The following is a 22,289-nucleotide window of genomic DNA, read 5'->3' as shown; positions in this document are numbered from 1 at the left end:
CATCTGCGTATCTTAGGTTGTTGATATTTGTCCCGGCAATCTTAATTCCAACTTTTGATTCATCTAGCCCTGCCTTTCTCATGATATGCTCTGCATATAAGTTAAATAGGCAGGGTGACAGTATACATCCTTGCCAGACTCCTTTCCCAATTTTGAACCAATCCGTGGTTCCATGTCCAGTTCTCACTGTTGCTTCTTGGCCCACATATAGGTTTCTCAAGAGACAAATAAGATGGTCTGGTACACCCATCTCTTTAAGAACCTGCCACAGTTTGTTATGATCCACACAATCAAAGGCTTTAGCATAGTCAATGAAGCAGAAGTAGATGTTTTTCTGGAACTCTCTAGCTTTCTCCATGATCTAGTGTATGTTGGCAATTTGATTTCTAGTTCCTCTGCCTCTTCGAAATCCTGCCTGTACTTCTGGTAGTTCTCGATCCACATACTGCTGGAGTCTAGCTTGTAGGATTTTAATTATAACTTTACTAGCATGAGAAATGAGTGCAATGGTGCGATAGTTTGAACATTCTTTGGCACTGCCTTTCTTTGGAATTGGAATGTAAACTGATCTTTTCCAATCCTGTGGCCACTGTTGAGTTTTCCAAATTTGCTGGCAAATTGAGTGTAGCACTTTTACTGCATTTTCTTTTAAGATTTTGAATAGTTCAGCTGGAATATTGTCACCTCCACTAGCTTTGTTGTTGCTCAGCTTTTCTAAGGCCCACTTCACTTCACATTCTAGGATGTCTGGCTCGAGGTCAGTGACCACCTCATTGAGATTATCAGGGATGTTAAGCTCATTCTTGTATAGTTCTGTGTAATTTTGACACCTCTTCTTAATCTCTTCTGCCTCTGTTAGGTCCCTGCCATTTTGGTCCTTTATGATGCCCATTTTTGCATGAAACGTTCCTTTCATCTCTCCAATTTTCTTGAAAAGATCTCTGGTCCTCCCTATTCTATTGTTTTCTTCTATTTCTTTGCACTGTTCATTTAAGAAGGCATTCTTATCTCTTCTAGCTATTCTCTCGAATTCTGCATTCAATTGGGCATATCTTTCTTTTTCTCCCTTGCCTTTCGCTTCCCTCCTTTCCTCAGCTATTTGCAAAGCTTCCTCAGACAGCCATTTTGCTTTCTTGCATTTCTTTTTCTTTGGGATGGTTTTGGTTGCTACCTGTTATACAATGTCGCGAACCTCTGTCCATAGCTCTTCAGGCACTCTGTCTATCAGATCTAATTCCTTAAATCTATTTGTCACCTCTACTGTATATTCAACAGGGATATGATTTAATTCATACCTGAGTGGCTTAGTGCTTTTCCCTACTTTCTTCAGTTTAAGCCTAAACTTTGCAATGAGAAGCTCATGGTCTGAGCCACAGTCAGCTCCTGGTCTTGTTTTTACTGACTGTATAGAGCTTCTTCATCTTTGGCTTCAGAGCATATAGTCAATCTGATTTCTGTGTTGCCTGTCTAGTGATGTCCATGTGTAGAGCCGTCTCTTGGGTTGTTGGAAAAGAGTGTTTGCTATGACCATCGTATTCTCTTGACAAAATTCTATCAGCCTGTGCCCTGCTTTTGTACTCCAAGGCCAAACTTGCCTGTTATTCCGGTTATCTTTTGGCTTCCTACTTTAGCATTCCAATCCCCCATGATGATAAGGACATCATTTTTTGGTGTTAGTTCTATAAGGTGCTGTAGGGCTTCATAGAACCGGTCAATTTCATCCTCTTCAGCACTGGTGGGTGGGGCATAGACTTGAACTACTGTGATATTGAATGGTTTGCCTTGGATTTGAACTGAGATAATTCTGTCATTTTGAGGATTGTATCCCAGTATTGCTTTTCCTACTCTTTTATTGACTATGAAGGCTACTCCATTTCTTCTGAGGGATTCTTGCCCGCAGTAATATACCTGATGGTCATCTGAATTAAATTCACCCATTCCTGTCCATTTTAGTTCGCTGATACCTAAGATGTCGATGTTCAGTCTTGTCATCTCTTGTTTGACCACGTCCAGCTTGCCTTGATTCATGGATCTTACATTCCAGGTTCCTATGGAGAAAAGATCTTTACAGCATCGGACTTTCCTTTCACCACCAGACACATCCACAGCTGAGCGTCCTTTTGGCTTTGGCCCAGTCGCTTCATTCTTTCTGGCGCTACTAGTACTAGCCCTCTGCTCTTCCCCAGTAGCATATTGGACGCCTTCCGACCTGAGGGGCTCATCTTCCAGCGTCATATCATATTGCCTTTTGGTACTGTCCATAGGGTTTTCATGGCAAAGATACTGGAGTGGGTTGCCATTTCCTTCTTCAGTGGATCACGTTTTGTCAGAACTCTCTGCTATGACCTGTCCATCTTGGGTGGCCCTGCACGGCATAGCTCACAGCTTCTTGAATTACACAAGCCCCTTCGCCACGACAAGGCAGTTATCCACGAAGGGGACACAACTATTACAGGCACTCTTATGCTAAAATATTGGTATCATTGTTCTTTGTACTAGTGAACATTCATTATTTATTGAGCTTCTGTATTGCTACTGGAAAACAATATAAGCAATTTTTTTGAAAGAAGGAAATTGACCGGTTTAATAAACATTCAGAAGGGGGAAATTTATTATGATTGCAAAAATTTTAAATGCCTGTATCATATAGCTGAATTAATAAAAAATATAGTTCAGGTAGCTCTTGACTTACGACCAAAATCGAGTCCAAAATTTTTGCTGCTAAGCAAGACCGTTGTTAAATGAGTTTTGCCCCATTCTATCTCCTTTCTTATTAAGCAAATAACTGAACTTGTTAAGTGAGTCTGACTTCCCCATTGACTTTACTTATCAGAAGGTGTCCAAAAGTGACCATATGAGCCTGGAACACTGCAAAGGTCATAAATATGAGTCAGTTGCCAAGCATCTGAATTTTGATCACGTGACCATGGGGATGCTGCAATAGTCATAAGCATAAAAAACAGTCATAAGTCATTTATTTCAGTGCCATTGTAACTTTGAACAGTCATTAAAACAAACTGTTGTAAATTAAGGACTACCTATATTTCCAGTTCACTAAAACTCAGTTTTATTCTTTTTGCGTTCAAACAAAACAAAAGCATGTTTCAAAGATATATATTAATATAGGAAACATTTTGAAATTTGGAAAGTCATATTTGAAATAATTATTTCTGATTGTTAAAAATGATTTTGGCAAAAGTATTTTTAGATATTTTTTAATTGTAAATTGCACAGAATCATGGTGTAGAAATATGATTGACTGATAAATAAATAAATAAATAAATAAATAAATAAGGTTAAGAAACTTCCTAGGAACTAGAATTATATTCCTTTTTAACAGCTGCCTACTGGGAGAAAGAAATTGGAAATCTATCTCTAGTGTTCCAAACTGGATCAAATATTATCCAAAAGAATCAGATAATTTGCATTAATAAAGATGCAATTTCAAAGGAAAAATAAAAATGTGTTTTAAATGTTGATTTGTTTGTTTGTTTTTGATAACTGAATTTGAGAAATGCAGTACAGTTTTATATTGGGAAGAGAATATATAGAGCAGTGATGACGAACCTTTTAGAGACCGAGTGCCCAAACTGCAACCCAAAACCCACTTATGTATCATCAGGTGACGGGTGAGCGTAGCCCTTTGGGTGGGTGTGGCTAATTGGGTGGGTGTGGCCCATTGGGTGGGCGTGGCTGCAATGGTAGCTGCAGACTGGTGGACTAAAAAGTTCAATCAATCAATTCCAACTTTGTGAGAAGTTTTTTTTCCCCCATGAGAAGTTGAAATTGATTAATTGAACCTTTTTGTTTGGTACATGGCAGTGGACGCCAAAAGCGAAAAGGTTTTATAAAACTCAGCTGAAGGCCTAGGACTGGGGCAACGGCATGCATGCCCACAGAGAGGGCTCTGCATGCCACCTGTGGCACCCATGCCATAGGTTCGCCACCACGGATATAGACCAATGTTTTGCACTAATGTGGAGTTGAAGGCTGATATTATTAGGTCAGCAGTAGCAGCATATGATGGAAATAAATCATGCGTAAGAATAAATGGAATGTTTAGTGAATGTTTTAATATAAGAAAGGGAAAAAGACAAATTAAATCCAAAATTTTGTTGTTGTGGTTGTTGAATAATTTAAGAAGTTTCTTGCAGTAATACTTTCCCACAAATAGTCTAGGTAAAACAGGAATCTTTAGTTCTTTATTCCATTGCCTATCAAACTGATTTATCCTCAATACAGGATTTACAAAAATTAATTGTAGGAAGTTTTGTCCTAACATTTAATAATCATTTATAGTAGATTAAATTAAAATGCTGCAGATCCAAGCTGCAATATCAACAGATGTTTTAATTGCAAATGCTGTCACTGAGCTGACCAAGTAACATCTGTGTTTTAAAGTGTTAAATGGATTTTAAAAATTAGCATTAATTACTAATTGATCCCAAGTGCAAATTCTAGCTCCCATTCAATTTTTCCATATAATTCATTTTTAAAAAATTAATTCTGAGAATTTGATTTTCCATAGTATTAATTTTCTATGAGGAAAACTGCCCCATCAAATGACATTTCCTAAAAATACCATAGTACTGTTTTCTAACTTATGTAACTTATATTTACATAACTTAGTTTGAAATCTAATTAGTTTTGATTCCAAGGCAGCCCAATTAATTAAATATATAATGCAGTATATGAATATTGTAAACAAACATAAGAAGCAAAATTTCCAATAAGGGGAATGATGCAAAACAGAGTATTATTTTATATAAAAAGAGATAGTGAAGATTAATAAATCCTTTTCAATAGACAGCTACATTTTTTAAAGATAAAAAAACCAGAAAATTTATTGAACATTTTATTGCATTTTCAAAAATGCAATTAATGTATATCAGATTTCTGCAACAAATGTATAAAAAGGTAAAGGTAAAGGTTCCCCCGCACATGCGTGCTAGTCGTTTCCAACTCTAGGGGCCGGTGCTCATCTCCGTTTCAACACCGAAGAGCCAGCGCTTGTCCGAGGACATCTCCGTGGTCATGTGGCCGGCAAAAGGCGCACGGAACACTGTTACCTTCCCACCGTAGTGGTCCCTATTTTTCTACTTGCATTTTTACGTGCTTTCGAACTGCTAGGTTGGCAGAAGCTGGGACGAGTAACAGGCGCTCACTCTGTTACACGACACTCGGAATTCGACCCGCCAAACTGCCGACCTTCTGATCAACAAGCTCAGCGTCCTAACCCACTGAGTCACCGCGTCCCTAACAAATGTATACTAATGTACAAAACATATTCATTTAGCCAAAGGATACGATAAACTGCCATTTATCAAGACAGAGATAGCTTTTACAATTTTACATTTGAGGCTGCAATATATACTCCTAGATATTTAACCTTCTTCACTATTTCAAAACCTGTTAATTTAGATAACATATCCCTTTCACTCATAGATAAATTCTTGGATAATATCTTAGTCTTATTACTATTCACCTTAAACCCAGAAACCTTACCATACTGAGTTATAATTTCCATCAAGTCTATAACCGACTGTAACGGTTGGGATACTGTCACGACCAAGTCATCAGCAAAAGCTCTCAATCTATAATCATTCTGTTTTATTTTAATTCCCTTTATCAAAGAGGACTCTCGAATTTTAATTAGTAAAATCTCTAATGTTAAAACAAACAATAATGGTGATAGGGGGCAACCCTGTCTTGTACCTTTTTCAATTTTAAAAGTCTCTGTTAATCCCCCATTAACTATAATTTGTGCAGTTTGTTGTTGATATATAGCTTTAATAGCATGTAGAAAACCTTCTCCAAAATTCATCTCCTCAACAACTCTTAATAAAAATTGCCAATTCAATTGGTCAAAGGCTTTCTCTGCATCCAAAAATATCAATGCTGCGGAGACTTGGTTGTTCTTATCCAAATATTCAAGCAAGTTAAAAATTTGTCTTACATTATATTTCATATACCTCCCAGATATAAATCCCGATTGATCACTATGAATCATTTGTTTCAAAACTTGCATTAATCTATTAGCCAATACTTTAGCAAAAATCTTATAATCTGTATTTAAAAGCGATATAGGTCTATAATTTTTAGGTTGAGTAAGATCTTGATCCTCCTTTGGGATCAACGATACAAAAGCTGTCCTCCATGATGGAGGAACTGCACCTCCAGTCTGAATTTCATTAAACAAAATCTTTAAGGGTTCAATCATTTCAGGCAACACCTTTTTATAATAAATTGCTGTTAATCCATCTGTTCCCGGAGCTTTGCCCAATTTCAACTGTTTAATAGCTAAAGAAATTTCTTCTGATGTAACTGGGCAATTCATCTCAAGTTGTTGTTCTTGTGAAAGTCTTGGAAAATGAGCTCCCTGTAAATACTTGTCTACATCTAAAGCTTGTATATTCTCTTTAGAATATAATTTCGAGTAAAAATCTAGGAAACTCCTCTTAATCAAATTTTGTTGGTAGACTTCTTTTCCTTTATATTCCATTTTGTCTATAGTACGTAATTTCTGTTTCTTCCTTAATTGATAAGCCAACCATCTACCAGGCTTATTGGCGTTACAAAAAGTATTGTGTTTGGCATAACGCAAATTAGTTGCTACTTGATCAGCCAATAGCATATTAAATTGTTCTTTCAATAAATGTATTGAGATCTTTAAATTATTATCCAATGGATTCAAAATGAACTTTTTCTCCTTAGTTTTAATCTCTTCCTCAATATCTAAACGTTTTTGCACTTGCTTACGCCTATAAGCATTATTCATATACGGTAAATCAAAACCCCTCTCATATAGGCTTTACTAGCATCCCAAACCATTTCCATCGAGGTACCTTTATGCATATTCGTGACAAAAAATTCTTTCATATGTTCTCTACATTTCTGCAAGAACAAGTCATTTGTAAATAAATTTTCATTCAGCTTCCAGGATCTCCTACTAGTGTCTTCAGCAAAGAACTCCAACCAAACAGGACTATGGTCAGACATTGTCCTAGAAAAAAATCTTAACATTCTTAACCGAAGAGGAAAGATCAGTAGTAAGCAAAATGAAGTCAATCCTGGAAAAAGATTTATGTCTATCCGAAAAAAAAGTAAAATCTCTGTCTGTCATATTCCTTTCCCGCCATACATCTCTTAATTCCAAATCTTCCTTCAAATCAAAAAAAGCTTTAGGCAATTTTGAATTTAAAAAGTTTTTAGAAGATCCCTTCTTATCTTCAGATGGCACCAAAACCCCATTCCAGTCCCCCATCATAATAACAGATTTGTAATCCAGTTCAATTAGTCTCTGATGTAAAAATTTAATTTTTTTTGCTGTTGTTGATTTGGAGCATATAATCCAATAAGAAGAACTTTCTTTCCTTGTAGTGTTAATTCAATACTAACATATCTCCCTTGTTTATCCGATTCAATCAATCTTGCCGAAAAGTCTTTTCTTAAGTAAATAACTACTCCAGCCTTCTTGTCCGAAGCAAAAGATGCAAAATGTGTTCCCAATCGGGAATTAATCAAATATTTTTGATCTTTTAATGCAATATGTGTCTCTTGTAAGCAAACAATGTCATTTTTATGTTGTTTCAGATAAAAAAACTTTCTTTCTTTTCTGTGGTGAATTTAACCCATTAACATTCCATGTCAGGAACTTCACCATCTCTGGTGACCATAAGCCTTTGGAACATGGCCTGAAGATCAGCTGTTGCTCTCTTAGGGCGTGCTCCTCCCACAGGCTCTGAGACGGCCGCATCTTGCGTAGCTGGACCAGTTACAGGCTTTTGTTTTTGCTCTTTTTCCATACGCTTATATGCAGCTCTTGTCATCCTCTGTTCTTTTGGGTCTTCCTTTAATGCCAAACTCTGCTCCATGGCCTCCGCCTTCGGCATCTCCTCAAGGGGCAACGACATTGCCCCTTCGCTCAATTGTTTATCATCTTGTCTTACTTCTGTTCTTTTAATTCTGGGAGATGGTGGTAAACCAGCTTTCAGGACCTTAGTGTAGAAATCTTTTGCTTTTAAGATTGTATCCAATCTGCATCTGGTCCCTGCATGATTTACCACGATTCCAATAGGAATTTCCCATCTAAACTGGATTTGTTGCTTCTTAAGCTCATCAGACAAAAAGGCAAAGTCTTTCCTCTTTCTAAGAATTTTTGAAGGTATCTCCTTTAAGATCATAATATCTTGGCCTGCAATCTGAAATTTTTCCCGATAAAAAGCCTGGATAATAGAATTTCTGGTTGATCTCCTGGAAAAATAAATCACTACGTCTCTAGGTAGACTTTTTTGCCTAGCAATCCAGGAGTTAACCCTAAATGTCTTATCCATTTCCTTAAGCAATTCTTCAGGTTCCCATTTCAAAACAGGAGCCACTGCTTGCGCTATTTCCCATTCCAAATTTTCTTTAGGATTCTCTTTGAGGCCTCTGATATGCAAAGCAAACTCCATGTTCTTATATTCTGATATAGTAAGCTCGTCTTCTGTTCTGTCAATCTTGGCCTCTGCTCTATCAATCTTCTGCTCAGCATCAGTAATTTTATTTTCCAAATTCTCCACATACTCCATAACTGAGTCCACACGAACATCCAGGCGTTCTATATGTGCAGCTAAACCCTGGAGTGCAAGCACTATATCTTCCCTCATCTGGTTGTTTTGATTCTTTATTTCTTGTTGCAAAACTTGCGTTGACTGCATCACAACTTGCTGAATGTCTGTCAGTGTAAATGCAGGAGGTGGGGGAGAGGGTGGTTGTACTGTAGGTTTCATCGAAGTCTGCCCTGCAGCTTGTGGTATAGGTGAGGAAATAACATTCTTAGAAAGCGGGGGCCCTCCCCCACGTCTCGCAGCCATCTCTTAGGTTTCGATTTCCTCTTTCACCCAGCAGAATCAAAGTTCAGGAAAGAGAAAAAAAAGAAGAAGAAAAGGAAGAAAAAATAACAATTCTCCCAAAGTTCTTAACCTTCAATAGGAAGAAAAGGGAACAGGCTTTCAAATACACAAAATCCGATACTGAATAAAGTCAGTTGCAAATTGTATCTCTTGCTTTGTAGCAAAATATAACAATTTTCAAACGCAGTCACTTCACACAGGAGAGAAATATTCCAGCGCCATTTTTACTCCATTTCAAACTTGAAACTTGAAGAAGATAATGAACTGAGTTAAAGTTGAAATCCAATTTGAAAATACAGATCTTCCTGCTTTACTCTGCCTGCTTTCCAAAGGAACAAAATACTCACAGTCCCCTCTAAGCAGCAGGTGCAGTTGTCGCGTCTTGTTCCACTCCTTTTGGAGCGAAGACATCCTGAGAGCGGAGAAAGGCTGGGCTCCGAGGGAGCTCACCCTGTTATCCCCCAAACTACTTGGGAGAATCGCAGGGGAGCTCTACCTCTACCCAGTCCAGCTCGCCTCTCCCTCTTCTCCAGAGGGAGAAGCTCCAGCGCCGCGGAGCAGCTGATTTTCGCTGCCTCCAGGCGTTTTGACACTTCCCAGGATCGGGCGGCTTCAGAACGCCGCCATTCGGCGCGGTAGCGCTACCGGAAGCTTGTTATACAACGCAATTGTATAAGAATAATTATGAAACACTATGGTTGAAGGTACAAAGGGACTTAAATAATTGGAAAAAATTACAATTATCATTACTGGGAAGAATTGCAGTTGTTAAAATGAATGTTCTACCAAAGTTTCAGATGATAAATAAAGCTTTTTGGATTAAAATTTGGTGGAACATTCAAAAGATTTTTAAGAGAAAGATAAAGTTTTCCCCGCAATTGTTTTTATTGGGCATTGTTGTAGATTGTGATGTTAAAGAAACTAACTTGATGTTGAACATGATAACGGCAGCACGGTTACTGGTGGGACAATATTGGAAGAAGGATAGTTTGCCCACTGTAGAAGAATGGGTGTTTAAAGTTTCGAATCTTGCAGAAATGTCTAAGATTTCTGCTTATCTGAAGGATCATTCACAGGAAAGATATATTTCAGTTTGGAGGAGATGGATAAATTATATTCAAAACAAATATGGGACTAAAAAGTACCATTTAGCTTATGAGTAGATTTTAGTGAGTTAAAGCGCATTATGAATTTGGTTAATTGTATATTATGCATAATTTTTATTTAGAATATGATTATTGTAACTATAATCCTGTATTTAGCTCTGGGAAGTGGGGGGGGGGAAGTGGGTGGGTTTGGGGTGGGAGGGATTTGGGGATATATTGTAAAATTTTGTTTTTGTAAAACTCGTTAATAAAAAAAAAAGACAGAGATAGCTTTTATTTTTTATTTGGGTTTAAACTGATTATCTGAGAAATACTGTATATGGGTTAAAAACCCCAAGAAGTATAATGTATACATCACCTATCCTTTTCTCAGCCTACCTTGAAGAAGTATTTTGCAAACTAGACAGGACAATACATGGAATAAAAATCAGTGGTGCCTATTTAAGATTTGCAGATAATGTTTGTTCTCTTCTCACAAGACCCAAAAGAGCTACAAAGACACATAAAAGAGCTGCACAAAGCGGGAGAAGCATTTGGCTTAAAAATAAACCTGAAAAATATCTAGGTTATATTTAATAAATTCACCAAAGGAAAAAAAAATATTATATCTGAAGAAGAATTAGATGTAGTAGACTAGCAGATTTCAATGGGAGGTAATACAATAAAGGAAATTGAATGGTGTATTAAATGTGGTTGGCAGGCATTCAGCAAGCTAAGCATAAATTTCAAGAACAAAGTCCCCCTATGTCTGAAGAGAAAAATTTTCAATCAGTATGTGCTGCCTGTTTTAACATGTGCCAGTGAAGCATGGACACTAACCTCACAATCGATACAAAAGCTATGAGTGGCACAAAAGCCATGGAAAGATACATGTTCAGCATTACAAGACAAGATAGAAAGATCTGCACATGGATTAGAGAACAAACAAAAGTACACAATATCATCAAGAGAGTAAAAGAACTGGAACGGAAATGGGCTGGTCACATAGCAAGAAGAATTGATAGCAGGTGGATCAATCTAGTCATAGAATGGATTCCACTTGATAAAAAGCATCCACGAAAGAGACCTAAAACAAGATGGATCGATAAATCAGCAAGTATTGCGGGCCCAACTGGCAAAAGAAAGCTCAGGACCATATTGGTTGGAAACATGCAGAAGAGGCCTCATGGATAGACAATGGCTAACATGACGATGATGATGACATACAAAACCGATAACTGCTTAATATGTTTATATGTTTTCTGACACATTCTTTTCATCTTTACTTCAGAGCAACCAGTGCTCTGACAGTCTGGCCACATCTGCTGAGTAAAAATGAGGTTTTTATTGTTGTTGTTACCTTTCATTGGTGGAGCTGGAAGTTTTCGTCTCTGCTGTCTGGATGTGTCTATTGTATGCATCTATAGGAAAAAATGTTTATTAATAACTTTAGTTTAATCCAGAATATTTATCTCAAAATATTTATTTAGTGCATATAGCTAAAATGCAATAATACAGTAAGACGAAGCAATTTTCAAATTATTTGCTATGTTAATTTTAAAATATTTTGGTTTAAATAAAGTATATGTTGAAAAACGTAGAGCTGCATTTATATTGTTGTTACAATTTACTTAACCTTCTATTATTTTTGTCAGCTTTAGCTTGTTTTTCTTCTGTGTATATTCTGTGCATTCTCCCAGGAAAAGAGTGGTAAATAAGCAGAGTGATAAGTAGCCCTAAGTAGAAATATATTTCCCATTCTACATTGTGTGTATATTTTACTGGGGACTCATATACATTTGATTGGATAAGATTGCCAGGTATACGGAAACCTACTTTAGTTCATAGGTTTGTGGCTAGTGGTGGGTACTTTTCCTCACCTGACTTGTCTGGTGATCACGTCTTCTTGTCAAATGAACATATGGAGCCACATTCAAGCCTGCTACTGAAAGGGCTGAAATTCTGCTCTCAATATCTGAAATCTTAAAAGAACTATACATTTTTAAAAGAGAATGCAGGTAAGTGAAGAAGAAGTGCAGATTACTGAACTGTACATCTTTAACTGCAGTCACACCTATTTAAACTAGATTGCTTAAACTCCAGTTTCTTTTTCTTTCTGGACTTAATATTCCTCAGTAATATTTACCTATATAAACTAATATATATATATATATATATATATATATATATATATATATATATATAATATTTACCTATATAAACTAATATATATATATATATATATATATATATATATATATATATATATATATTAGTTTATTATATATAAACTAATATATATATATATATATATATATATATATATATATATATATATATATATATATATATATATATATATATATATATATATATATATATATATATACACACATATACATACATACATATATATATACATATACATACATACAGTGGATTTATACTAAGTAGCAAGAATATGCAAGTTATGAAGGCCATGCAGTAAATAGCTTGTCAATATTACCTGAAGCTCTGCATGATGAACTTGTGCTGCAGCTGTTGCCACTTGGTCCTCTAGATCAGCCAGTTCATCTTCTGCAGTAATGCTGTTAATTTTACGAGCTGCATCCTCAAGTTCATTTAGCTGACTCTCTAGGCCATACACACTGCCAGCTGCCAGGTAGACCTAAATAGACCATGTACAACTATCGAGTTATAACCTTCAGATTTGCGGAATCTTGTAAGCATTACAGTTTTAGGTTCCAACCCAAACAATGCATTTATATATTACTTAATTGCTCTTAATGAGGTGCTGTATAAAAGATGACCATCCTAAGAATGTTCCCACTTATATGTTGGCAATTCTAAATACTGGAACACAAGAATAGTATATTATGAAAAAAGGGGACAAAGCAAAGAACATAGCTTCTACATAGATAAAAGATAAAGCAGAGATTTAATGTGAAATGGTTCCAATGGAAACCATAAATAAAAGAAAAGGATTAATGGAGAAAAGTTATACAGGAACCAAGAAATTATATAATATAATTGATATATAATCTGTGAGGGATTTTCAATTTATAAATAGAGAAACAAAATTAATTTTTAAAACTGAGATAAGATGTGAAATAGAAAGATAGAGTTGCATCATTGTGAATCATTGTGTGGTTCCTTATCTGTTTTTGGCCAAAAGTTGTAGATGAGACAAAAAGTTAAAGAGAGTCTATTTCTAATCAAATTTGAGCTTCCCAGCTCTATTTAAGGTAATTTTAGTTGATAGTCCAAATGAAATGCTCCCATTTTCTACAAAATTCAATGGCACAAATAGTTATATAGATACAGTTACTTATCTGCCACTCTTACATTTTCTTCCAACATTGTGAGCTGCCCATCAAGTTTGATAAGATTTGTGCCTAATGGGAATTCTCTGTTCCCTCTTTCATATGTTTTTTCTGGAAAATCACATGGCTTTGTGGATTCTGCAATGAATTCCTCTGTTGCATTGATTACTTTTAGGACTTCAGTAGATATGTTGCAGAGAGAGGCTGCAGAACACTTCTGTTTTAAAGATAAAGAATGGATACTAGAAAAAAATATTAGTTTATAAAAACTACATTGTTTTCTATTGGATGTGTGAATGGATGGATGGAAGGATAGACAGATTTATGAAAGGCAGGCAGGCAGGAAGCCCAAAGGAAATTACTGCCTACTATAGTCTTTTGGGGGTCCCATTTTATATATCTTATCTTGTACAGAGTGATCCCCTCAGTGTGAGGTGGTCATAGAAAATATTGGATTGGCAGTCAGAAGATCAAGTCCGCTCTCCCCTATGGAAGGTTACTGTAATTTGGGACAGGCTCTTCTCACTTTTATGGGTCAAATGTGTCTTCCTCAATCTTAGATCATCTACCAGAAGCATGGAAATTTGAGGGTTCTATGTAATATCTTAGCTGTTCTTAATACTGCACTCTTCTAGACAGAGAGATCCTATATTGTTCCTGGGATATGTTAGGCCACTCTCTCCCTATGTGAAGGTACACACACACACAAACACACACACACACACACACACACACACAGAGAGAGAGAGAGAGAGAGAGAGAGAGGTTACATGCAGGTTAATATTGTATATAAAAGGAAACTACTATTATTGAACATTTGTTCTCATAAAGGAAATTACAAAAAAGAAACATAATTATTTAATAGTATCTGCATAAGAAAATTGATAACCACTGAATTCAGAGATATATTTGACAATCAAATGAATACCATATTTTGGGCTCTGCATGTTTAAAATATTTGATTTATTCTTTCTTCAATTGTATTTGCCATACAACCTATAGGGCCTTCTTGCAATGATAATGCATAATAAAAACAAAACAATATATATTTAAAATAATAATCCAAATTGTAAAAATGTGTTTCAACTTCATTAGTTTCCTGTTACTTGCTTTCCAGAAAACTGTACTCTGGAATCCCCTAATTTTTTCATCACACAGAAGTGAGGTACGCATTCATACCAATATACTGTCTGCCTAAATGGATTGTTTCATCATAAACAGGGAGGTTTAGGAAGAATGATGCAAACAAATTTGACAAACTCCTTTCAGCAGCAATGACACAACTATGGGGATGAAACATGAGGATATACCTAGCACTAAAATCCAAAAATGGGTGGCTGGTCGAATAAGAAAGAAGATCCCATCTTGGCATTGCTCATGTCTCGGTTCCTACTTTTATTTTAATTTTATTTCCTGTTAATTTTAATATTTTTAATGTTTTTATATTTGGGTTTTTATTGTATTGTAAGCTATCCCAAGTCACTTTGCATAGTGAGATGGGCAACAGATAAGTTTAATAAATAAATAAAATAAAAACAATTAAAGAAGTTTTGAGCATTAAAAAGTAATGTTTTTCACAATGGTGGGTGAATCATTTAAAAAAGGCAAGAGGGTGGCCACAACTACATGGTTGAAGCTACCTTCTTGGTTTTTTTAACTCCTACCTGCACCATTATTTGTTAGCATACTGTTAAATTTCTAAAGTTGCTTTAAAAATAGCTCTCTGTTATATGGAAGACAATGGATAACTGTGATTAAGGAAAATAAAAGTAGAAGCAGCATATTAGAAATAATAAGACCTTCCTTATTTTTGACAAATATTATAGTGATAACTGAACTTAGTCAACTTTTCTCTTTAAAAGGTGGGTGGCACCATGCTTGAATTACAATATACCTCTGTACACTTCTGAACAAAACATAGTTTTCCATATTTTGCATTTACTTTTATGAATGCCATTTAGTATGAAAAATACCAATAATATTAAAGGAAGAAATCAATTTTACTGTATTGACGGACTGGGGAGAGGGATAGCCTTCACATTTACTGAGTTAATTAAAAAGAAGATGCTTTAATGTATTCTCACTGCCAGTTTGGTCAATATTTAAAGACATCTCCAACCCACATTGCCAGTTTTTTAAGGTAAGCTGGCTCTTGAAAGCTATTTATTAAGACTTAGATCTTTATGTCTTACTGTAGTAAGAGAGGAGGAATGGCCATCTATGTCAAAACTGAACAGCTCTCCCTCAGCATAAATATGATACCACATATCTCCTGTCTACAACACAGTCCTTTCAGCAAATCCAAGAAGATTCCACTCTCATTTGTTCCTGAGGGCACAGATAAACCCCCAAATGGCCTCTAAATCTCTTAGAGGAAGATGACTAGATGACTGCAAAGAAATATGATTTTTCTGTCAGAACCAATCCTTCCATTCTCCCCACACCATCCAATCAGAATTGATGAAGCTTCTTGGATGAGAAGTGAAATGTCTTCTTCCTCAAGGAAAAAAATATTCTCAAGTTGCTTTTTGAAAAAGATAAAGTTGATATACTTGGTATACTTTCTGCAGAAATAGTATAATCCTATAGATTCTGTTAGAAATATGATTCCAGGAAACTTTTGGCATGTTATAATTTATATGAAATTTCATTTTATGTCAAGTATATTCTAAGCAAAAGATGGAATCTCCTACATTTGTTACATTCAACTCTGAAGTGAGTTGTACAGGCCTAACAAAATGCTGTCTGGATTATCTGGTCTAATTAAGGAGATTCTGGAAGAATGATTTTAAAAAGTTATAGGATCCCTTCAGCAACAATAGCACAAAGTGTGAGAATGGAAGACAGGGATAGGAGATGATTAGAAAAGCCATACCACAGCCTGCACATACTCAGTGGCGTAGCGTGGGGGGTGCAGGGGGGGCCGGCCGCACCAGGCGCAACATCTGGGGGGGCGCTCGCACTCGCAGCTCTCTGCCCCTGCCTGGCTCACTCACTCTCTCTCACTGTAGTGCTGGCTGTGCGAATCTGATCCGAGCCGCCGGGTCACCGCCCACTGTGGAGGGGGGGGTGCCAGGCGTGCAGTGCGGTTAGGGGGTGCAAATTACTTGCCTTGCCCCGGGTGCTGACAGCCCACGCTACGCCACTGCACATACTTTCCTAGTAGCCACTATGTGGTTTCCAACAGTTTTACATTATATTGTTGAAATTTGTGAGTGACACAGCTAAATATTGTTTGGGCCACGTTCTGATTGTTCAAGGATTTTGCAGGTGGTTTTCCTTTCAAAGGCATCTGGTTCCCACATCTCAATTCCTCAACGAATAAGATAGAAAAGGACCCAACTGTTTCTTAGAGGCTATTTGCTAACTATAACAGACAAAAAGTATTATCTACCTTTTTAAACTCTTCTTGGAGGCATTTGCTATTGCTTTCTGAAGCTAAGCCTGATTTCTGGTTCTCATTTGCTGTTCTTAACTCTGATGTCTCTTCCTCTGACGTTTCTCTACTATTTTTCATTTTTATTGATAATTCAGATAACCTTGCCTTCATCCTTTCTTCCACAGAGAATACTTTACTTTGTTGATGTTGGTCATCACAGCTGATGTCAATTTTTGATAAATCATCAAATACCTTAAATAATTAAAAACAAAAGAAAAAGAATTAAATCAATATATCTCAAAAAGAAAATAGTGAGATACACAGTGTATCTGTAGGATACTTATAAAGAACTATTTATATGACACAAAAGCAATGCGGTAGTGTTCTGATAATTGCAACATATATATAAATATATGTTGCAATTATAATATGTAAATATATAAGCAAGAAGTTACTTTCAGTATCAAATAGCATGCATTCAATTTTCTAAACCTTAAATAATCTCAGCCCAATGTTTGATTTGGCAATTTAGCTTTTAAGATCATTATGGTATCTTTCATATCCAATTCATAAAGACAGAACACAAACATTTTGTTAATGTTTTTATTACAATCAGATTATTTTTCTGGCTTTTTTTCTTCATCTGCCTTGAGAAAGATTGCTTTTCTAGCCTTCACTAGGTTTATAGCTGAGCCTCACATTGGATTGGCACGCTTGTAACGGTTGCAGAGAAAGGGCATGGTAAGTGGACCCAGGCATGATGGGGCAAAGAGAAGAGTGATGATGGGGAGAAAGGGAGAAAGCCGATGAGGGGGGAAGAAGAAGCCCAGTTTCTTGGGATGGTGGTGGAGGAGAAAGATAGTAGACTTTTCAGGAGCAATGGTAGAAAGCTGGGTCTAGCTGGCTGAAGCCTTCTGATACATGGCAGAAAATACAGAAAACTGGATCTAGCCAGTTGAGACCTTTCAAAGAGTGGGGGGCAGGGGAGGAAGAAGACCAGGCCACTTGGGAGTAAAGGGGGAGGAAGGAGGTTCGTGTGCTGATGAGCCTAGCCCAGGGGTCAGCAACCTGAAACAGTGAAAGAGCCACTCAGAACCGGTTCCCTCACAAAATGAAAAATTGGGAGCCGCAAAAAATATGTGCGCATGCGCATACATGCAAGCATGCGCAGAACAGGGTTTGACTGAAGACTGGAGCCAAGGCGAGATATGCACCTACCCTGCATATTTGAATTGATTGGCTGAACTTTTTTAGTCCCACTTTTTTTTTTGGACTGCACATGGCAGAGGACTGGGAGATGGCTGAAAGAGCCGCATGCGGCTCCGGAGCCGTGGGTTGCAGACCTGTGGCCTAGCCAGTCAAAGCCTTCAAGAGGTGACAAGTTTCCATGTGTCAGTGGACCTAGCTGGTGGAGGCTCCAAGCCCACAATATGAGGGAGAGTTGCAGCATTGTAAGGATGACAAGGGCCTAAATTTTCATTACATGACTGCAGTGGTGCTAACAACAGTTGGAATTCTGGGCAGCGGTCCTAAGTCTATTCATTCAATACCATCTTAAATCTGAATGGTTATGAGTAGAAGATTATCTGTACTAGGTATTTAATTATATGTATGTTACATGTAGGGTTTTTGGATTATAAAAATGGGACAGGAAGCATTTTTAATTCTCACTGCTGAGAAGTAACGTAAGTACAAAGTAAGCTGAATGGGAAATTAATCATTTTTTCCATTGGCAGGATGTAAATAAAAGAAAAATAAATAATGATCAAGTCAGACAAAAAATTGAAGCAAACTGAAAATCGAAGCAAGGAAAATTAATCTATTTACATAAGCCTTTTCTTTTCTTATAATCCTGAGCTACAAATATTCTATACAGGAAGATGCTGGAAATGGATGATAATTTTCATGACAATAGCAAAGGCAACAATTAATATGCATGAGAAAAGGCAATGGTAAACTTCACTGATTCTTCTTCAGTTGGTGATCAACAAAAAAAGTCAGATATTTGCACTGAAATTTAATTGAGACATGAAAAGCAACACGAAGACTAAAATGTGGCTGATTATTTTTTATAAATTGTGCAAATATAGCTCTAGTCATGCTATTTAGTCAGCTATTAAGTGCCCTTTTACTTCCATGTAACTTTGACTATCACACCCAGAAAAATATTCTTTCCCAAAGTTGGTTTCATAATGTAACAATACAATCTGGCTATGTGAACTTAGGACAGAATCACAACAAATAATTCCAGCAGAAAAACAGTTAACAGGAATCAGAAAAATCATGAGCATAAACACTGTCCTTGAAGCTTGTGTAACACATAGTACCAAGTCCTATTCAGTGACAAAGTGTCAGAGCAAATCAGTTTATTCAATGCACAACTGTCATTAGCAATATACATATATTCATAGTTAATGGACCAATGATGATTAGTAGAGCTTTCCGTGACTGGCTTAGATCACTGTTGTTTATGAAATACAGCAAAGATTTTACCATCTGCCCCCTCCCTTTTTTGGCAGGTTGTGATCACCAAACTTTGATTACCTGATATGTACCCAACTTCCTGGGTGGTTTTGTGCATTTTTTACTTTTGCATAAATCTTCAGAGAGAACACTGATTTTTTCCCATGTCCTTGATGTCTTTTCAAAGTCATGATAGTTTTCTTCATTTTCACTACTATCTGAATAGTTTAAACTGGTAGCCTGTGGATTAAAATTCACATCCAATTCTTCATCCAATTCTTCTTTTTCCTCTCTGTATTTATTGTTACAAATTTCTTTATGTATTCCTGAGAGGTTAGATGCTATAGGTTCCCTTGGAGAATCGACAGGTGATATTTCTGAATCAGAGTATTCTGTCTCAGTGGTAAACCCCTTAGGTGACAGAGAAGTCATAGACTGGTATAATTCATTGCCACAACTCCATTCAGCATTGTGCTGAGCTTCAACATAATTTGAAAGCTCCTGAGGCTTCTGCTGTAGCTTGTTCAAAGCCATATTCCAGTCGTCATTCTCTTCACTATCTGAACCCATCTCTTCATAAGCAGATACAACACTGGATTCTTCCTCCAAAACTTTGAACACTTGGCTCTTAGGTTTGGCAAGCATTCGAGGACAAGGCAAAATGGCATTTTGCAAGGCTACCCAATTTCCATCTGTACTTTGTAAAACAGGAGGAAAATCTAAGGAAACATAAGAAGAAACTCCAGTATCATTTTTATTGAATTTTATTGATCTAAACACATTGTTAACTAGCTGTATTTTTCAATTACTAGAAAAAGCAAAATGTTGGTTGCTTTATATCACAAATTTCAAGAGAATAATCAAATTCATATGAATTTGTATCACACATATTAAGATAAAGTACTGTGAAGATTAATCAAAATTCAATCTGATAAATTTGAAATGGAGCTAGAGTCTAAATAAATATTTTAAAAGTTTATAAAATAATGGACATTTTGTTTTGCAACCCAAACATAGTATTGGATAGATGAAAAACATGATAAATACATTGATATTTATTAATATTATTAAGAGTTTTTTTAAAATTCAAGAGTGGTTGCAATGTGTATTTTAGAAATCCATTTAAATTTAAATGGGACGTATGTTTCTATACATGGTTGCATTTTCCTTTCAACTAGTACTGTTAACCATGATAAAGTCTAACAATTTGGCACTATATTCAGTGCAATGATAGGAATACCTTACTGTTTTTTAATAATCCAGGCAGATTAAAAGCCAAAAATTATTTTTAGGAAAGGAGTCCATTTGTTGGATGGAACAAGATTCATGCTCTTGATCTACTTATTTTCAGATACATCATCTAGTATCCTTTCATTAGCAGAATTAATAGCTTAGAATATCACAAATACTGTAGAAGATTGATTTGAATATAAACTTAGTCATATGCAGATAAATCAGCTGACATTAATAAGACATCTATGTCCAACTATTCCATTTACTGCAATTGGTTTATATTATGCATAACAAAGAATTTTAGGGAGTAGGATGCTACACTTGATCTTAAATAAATGCAAAGAAGCAAAATTTTAAAATTCTTGAAAATTAAAGCTACAATGTCTATATATAAAATCTTAAGTAGGCTTCTATGGGCAGGCCTCAATTTATGACACATACCCCCAAAAAAAGATATCCATGACTCAGATTCAAAACTTGACACCTGCTCTATCCCCATGGTCACATGACTGCATGATTGCATTTTGGGTGCTCAGAAACCACCCTGTATTTAGAGGTTTGCAGCACTCAATGATCATGTGACCACAATTTACAATGTCAGAAACTGGCATTTACTGTCTGGCAAAAAATGCCCATTGTGGACAATGGGTTCGCTTAATGACCACAGCTTTCACTTAATGACTGTGGCATTTGTTTTATGATCACCATATGCATTTAACGACTGCCACATGCTATAAATGTCATAAAATTGGATTAGTCATTGGATAACCCACTAACAATTGGTGTGGTTTTCTGACCTGTAATTCTGAGCTTAGTTTTAAGTCAAGGCCTACCTGTATGTACATTTAATTACACAGAGCTATTTTATTTTTGAGTCAGTGAAAGTACTGATTCTCAACTATTTAGTATATTCCTGGAATTCAAAATACTTTTCTAAACAGCATCTAATTATAAATAAAATATATGTAACTACAATGGGTTTTTGAAAGCACTTTTTTCTAGAGTTTGAACAATCAGATGCCATTAGATGTATTGGGGTTTTAGCTTTGGTAATATATTTAATATAACAGCCACAGTCTATTTATCCTCAAGAACAGTTGATTAATTTAAAGGCATTGAAAAATGCTTCAGAAGCTAATTGTTCATGCCAAACTTATGAAATGTTTTTCCATTTTTTTAATAAATTATTACAGTTTAACTAGTTAAGTTTATACATGCATCAACTACTGCTGCCAGGTCATTTCACAAAACAGAACCATAAATTATTTTCTCAGGTTTTAGAGGTAAAAAGTACAGAAATAATAGCTGAACAATAAAACAAAAGAAAATACAACTTCCTGCATCCAGGAAGAGGATTAACTCATCTAGAATCAGCTTTTGGTATTAATATCTACAGGAGGACGAATTTATGCCAATGAATACTGCAGAGGATCTAAGTAATGAGGTCTTGCCAAAAGCAAATAAATAATTTAGTCTTGGGTCATGTGAGACTTAACTCTGGTAACAATAATACATTTTGGTGAAAAGAATGATCACAGCTTTACATTAGAATCAGGCCTTTTCATTTGCAAATTTCATGACAGGTTATAAATAACAAAAAGCTATTTGTTGTTAATGAGTTATTTAGCAGCTATTTTAAAAATAAAATGACAAAGCAGTGACCATTCTCAGTCTGCAGATTGTTGATCTGCCAAATTCCTTCTTCTTTCCTCCATTCTAAAAGAAAAATAGCTATTTCTTCCTTTACAGTGCCAAGAAATATCATACACATATTACAGGCCTTTATTTGGTTCGTTTAATTGGTCCACACTCTTCCAGCTGGGAAATGTAGATAGTCTGTGCTTTTGTTTTTTGTTTGGGCCTTTTGGTTCCTTCAAGGTAGATTCAGACATTGTAGATGTGAGAATTGGGT

The 22,289-nt window shown here is 36.0% G+C and overlaps 1 protein-coding gene across 7 annotated transcripts in view; it reads right to left on the bottom strand.

Annotated features, from left to right (window-relative positions):
- The window catches only part of MYRIP (myosin VIIA and Rab interacting protein), an 84,057-nt gene that overhangs the window by 5,394 nt on the left and 56,374 nt on the right, over positions 1–22,289 (bottom strand). For 4 of the 7 annotated variants that reach the window (XM_081343762.1, XM_081343766.1, XM_081343767.1 and 1 more), the window contains 7 exons: positions 22,158–22,289; positions 19,226–19,863; positions 16,697–16,933; positions 13,325–13,519; positions 12,486–12,647; positions 11,860–11,961; positions 11,340–11,400 (listed from right to left, as the gene is read on the bottom strand). The exon at positions 22,158–22,289 is cut by the window's right edge and continues 46 nt beyond it. In XM_081343762.1, coding sequence (XP_081199888.1) covers positions 11,340–11,400; positions 11,860–11,961; positions 12,486–12,647; positions 13,325–13,519; positions 16,697–16,933; positions 19,226–19,863; positions 22,158–22,289 — 1,527 coding nt within the window. Of the gene's footprint in view, positions 1–10,848; positions 11,067–11,339; positions 11,401–11,859; positions 11,972–12,485; positions 12,648–13,324; positions 13,520–16,696; positions 16,934–19,225; positions 19,864–22,157 lie in introns of those variants that run through there. The other 3 variants (XM_081343764.1, XM_081343765.1, XM_081343768.1) reach the window with 3 other exon arrangements.

Source organism: Vipera berus, assembly GCF_964194415.1.
Source record: "Vipera berus genome assembly, chromosome: Z".
Taxonomy (NCBI): domain Eukaryota; kingdom Metazoa; phylum Chordata; class Lepidosauria; order Squamata; family Viperidae; genus Vipera; species Vipera berus.
This window is presented reverse-complemented; position numbering and strand designations above follow the sequence as displayed.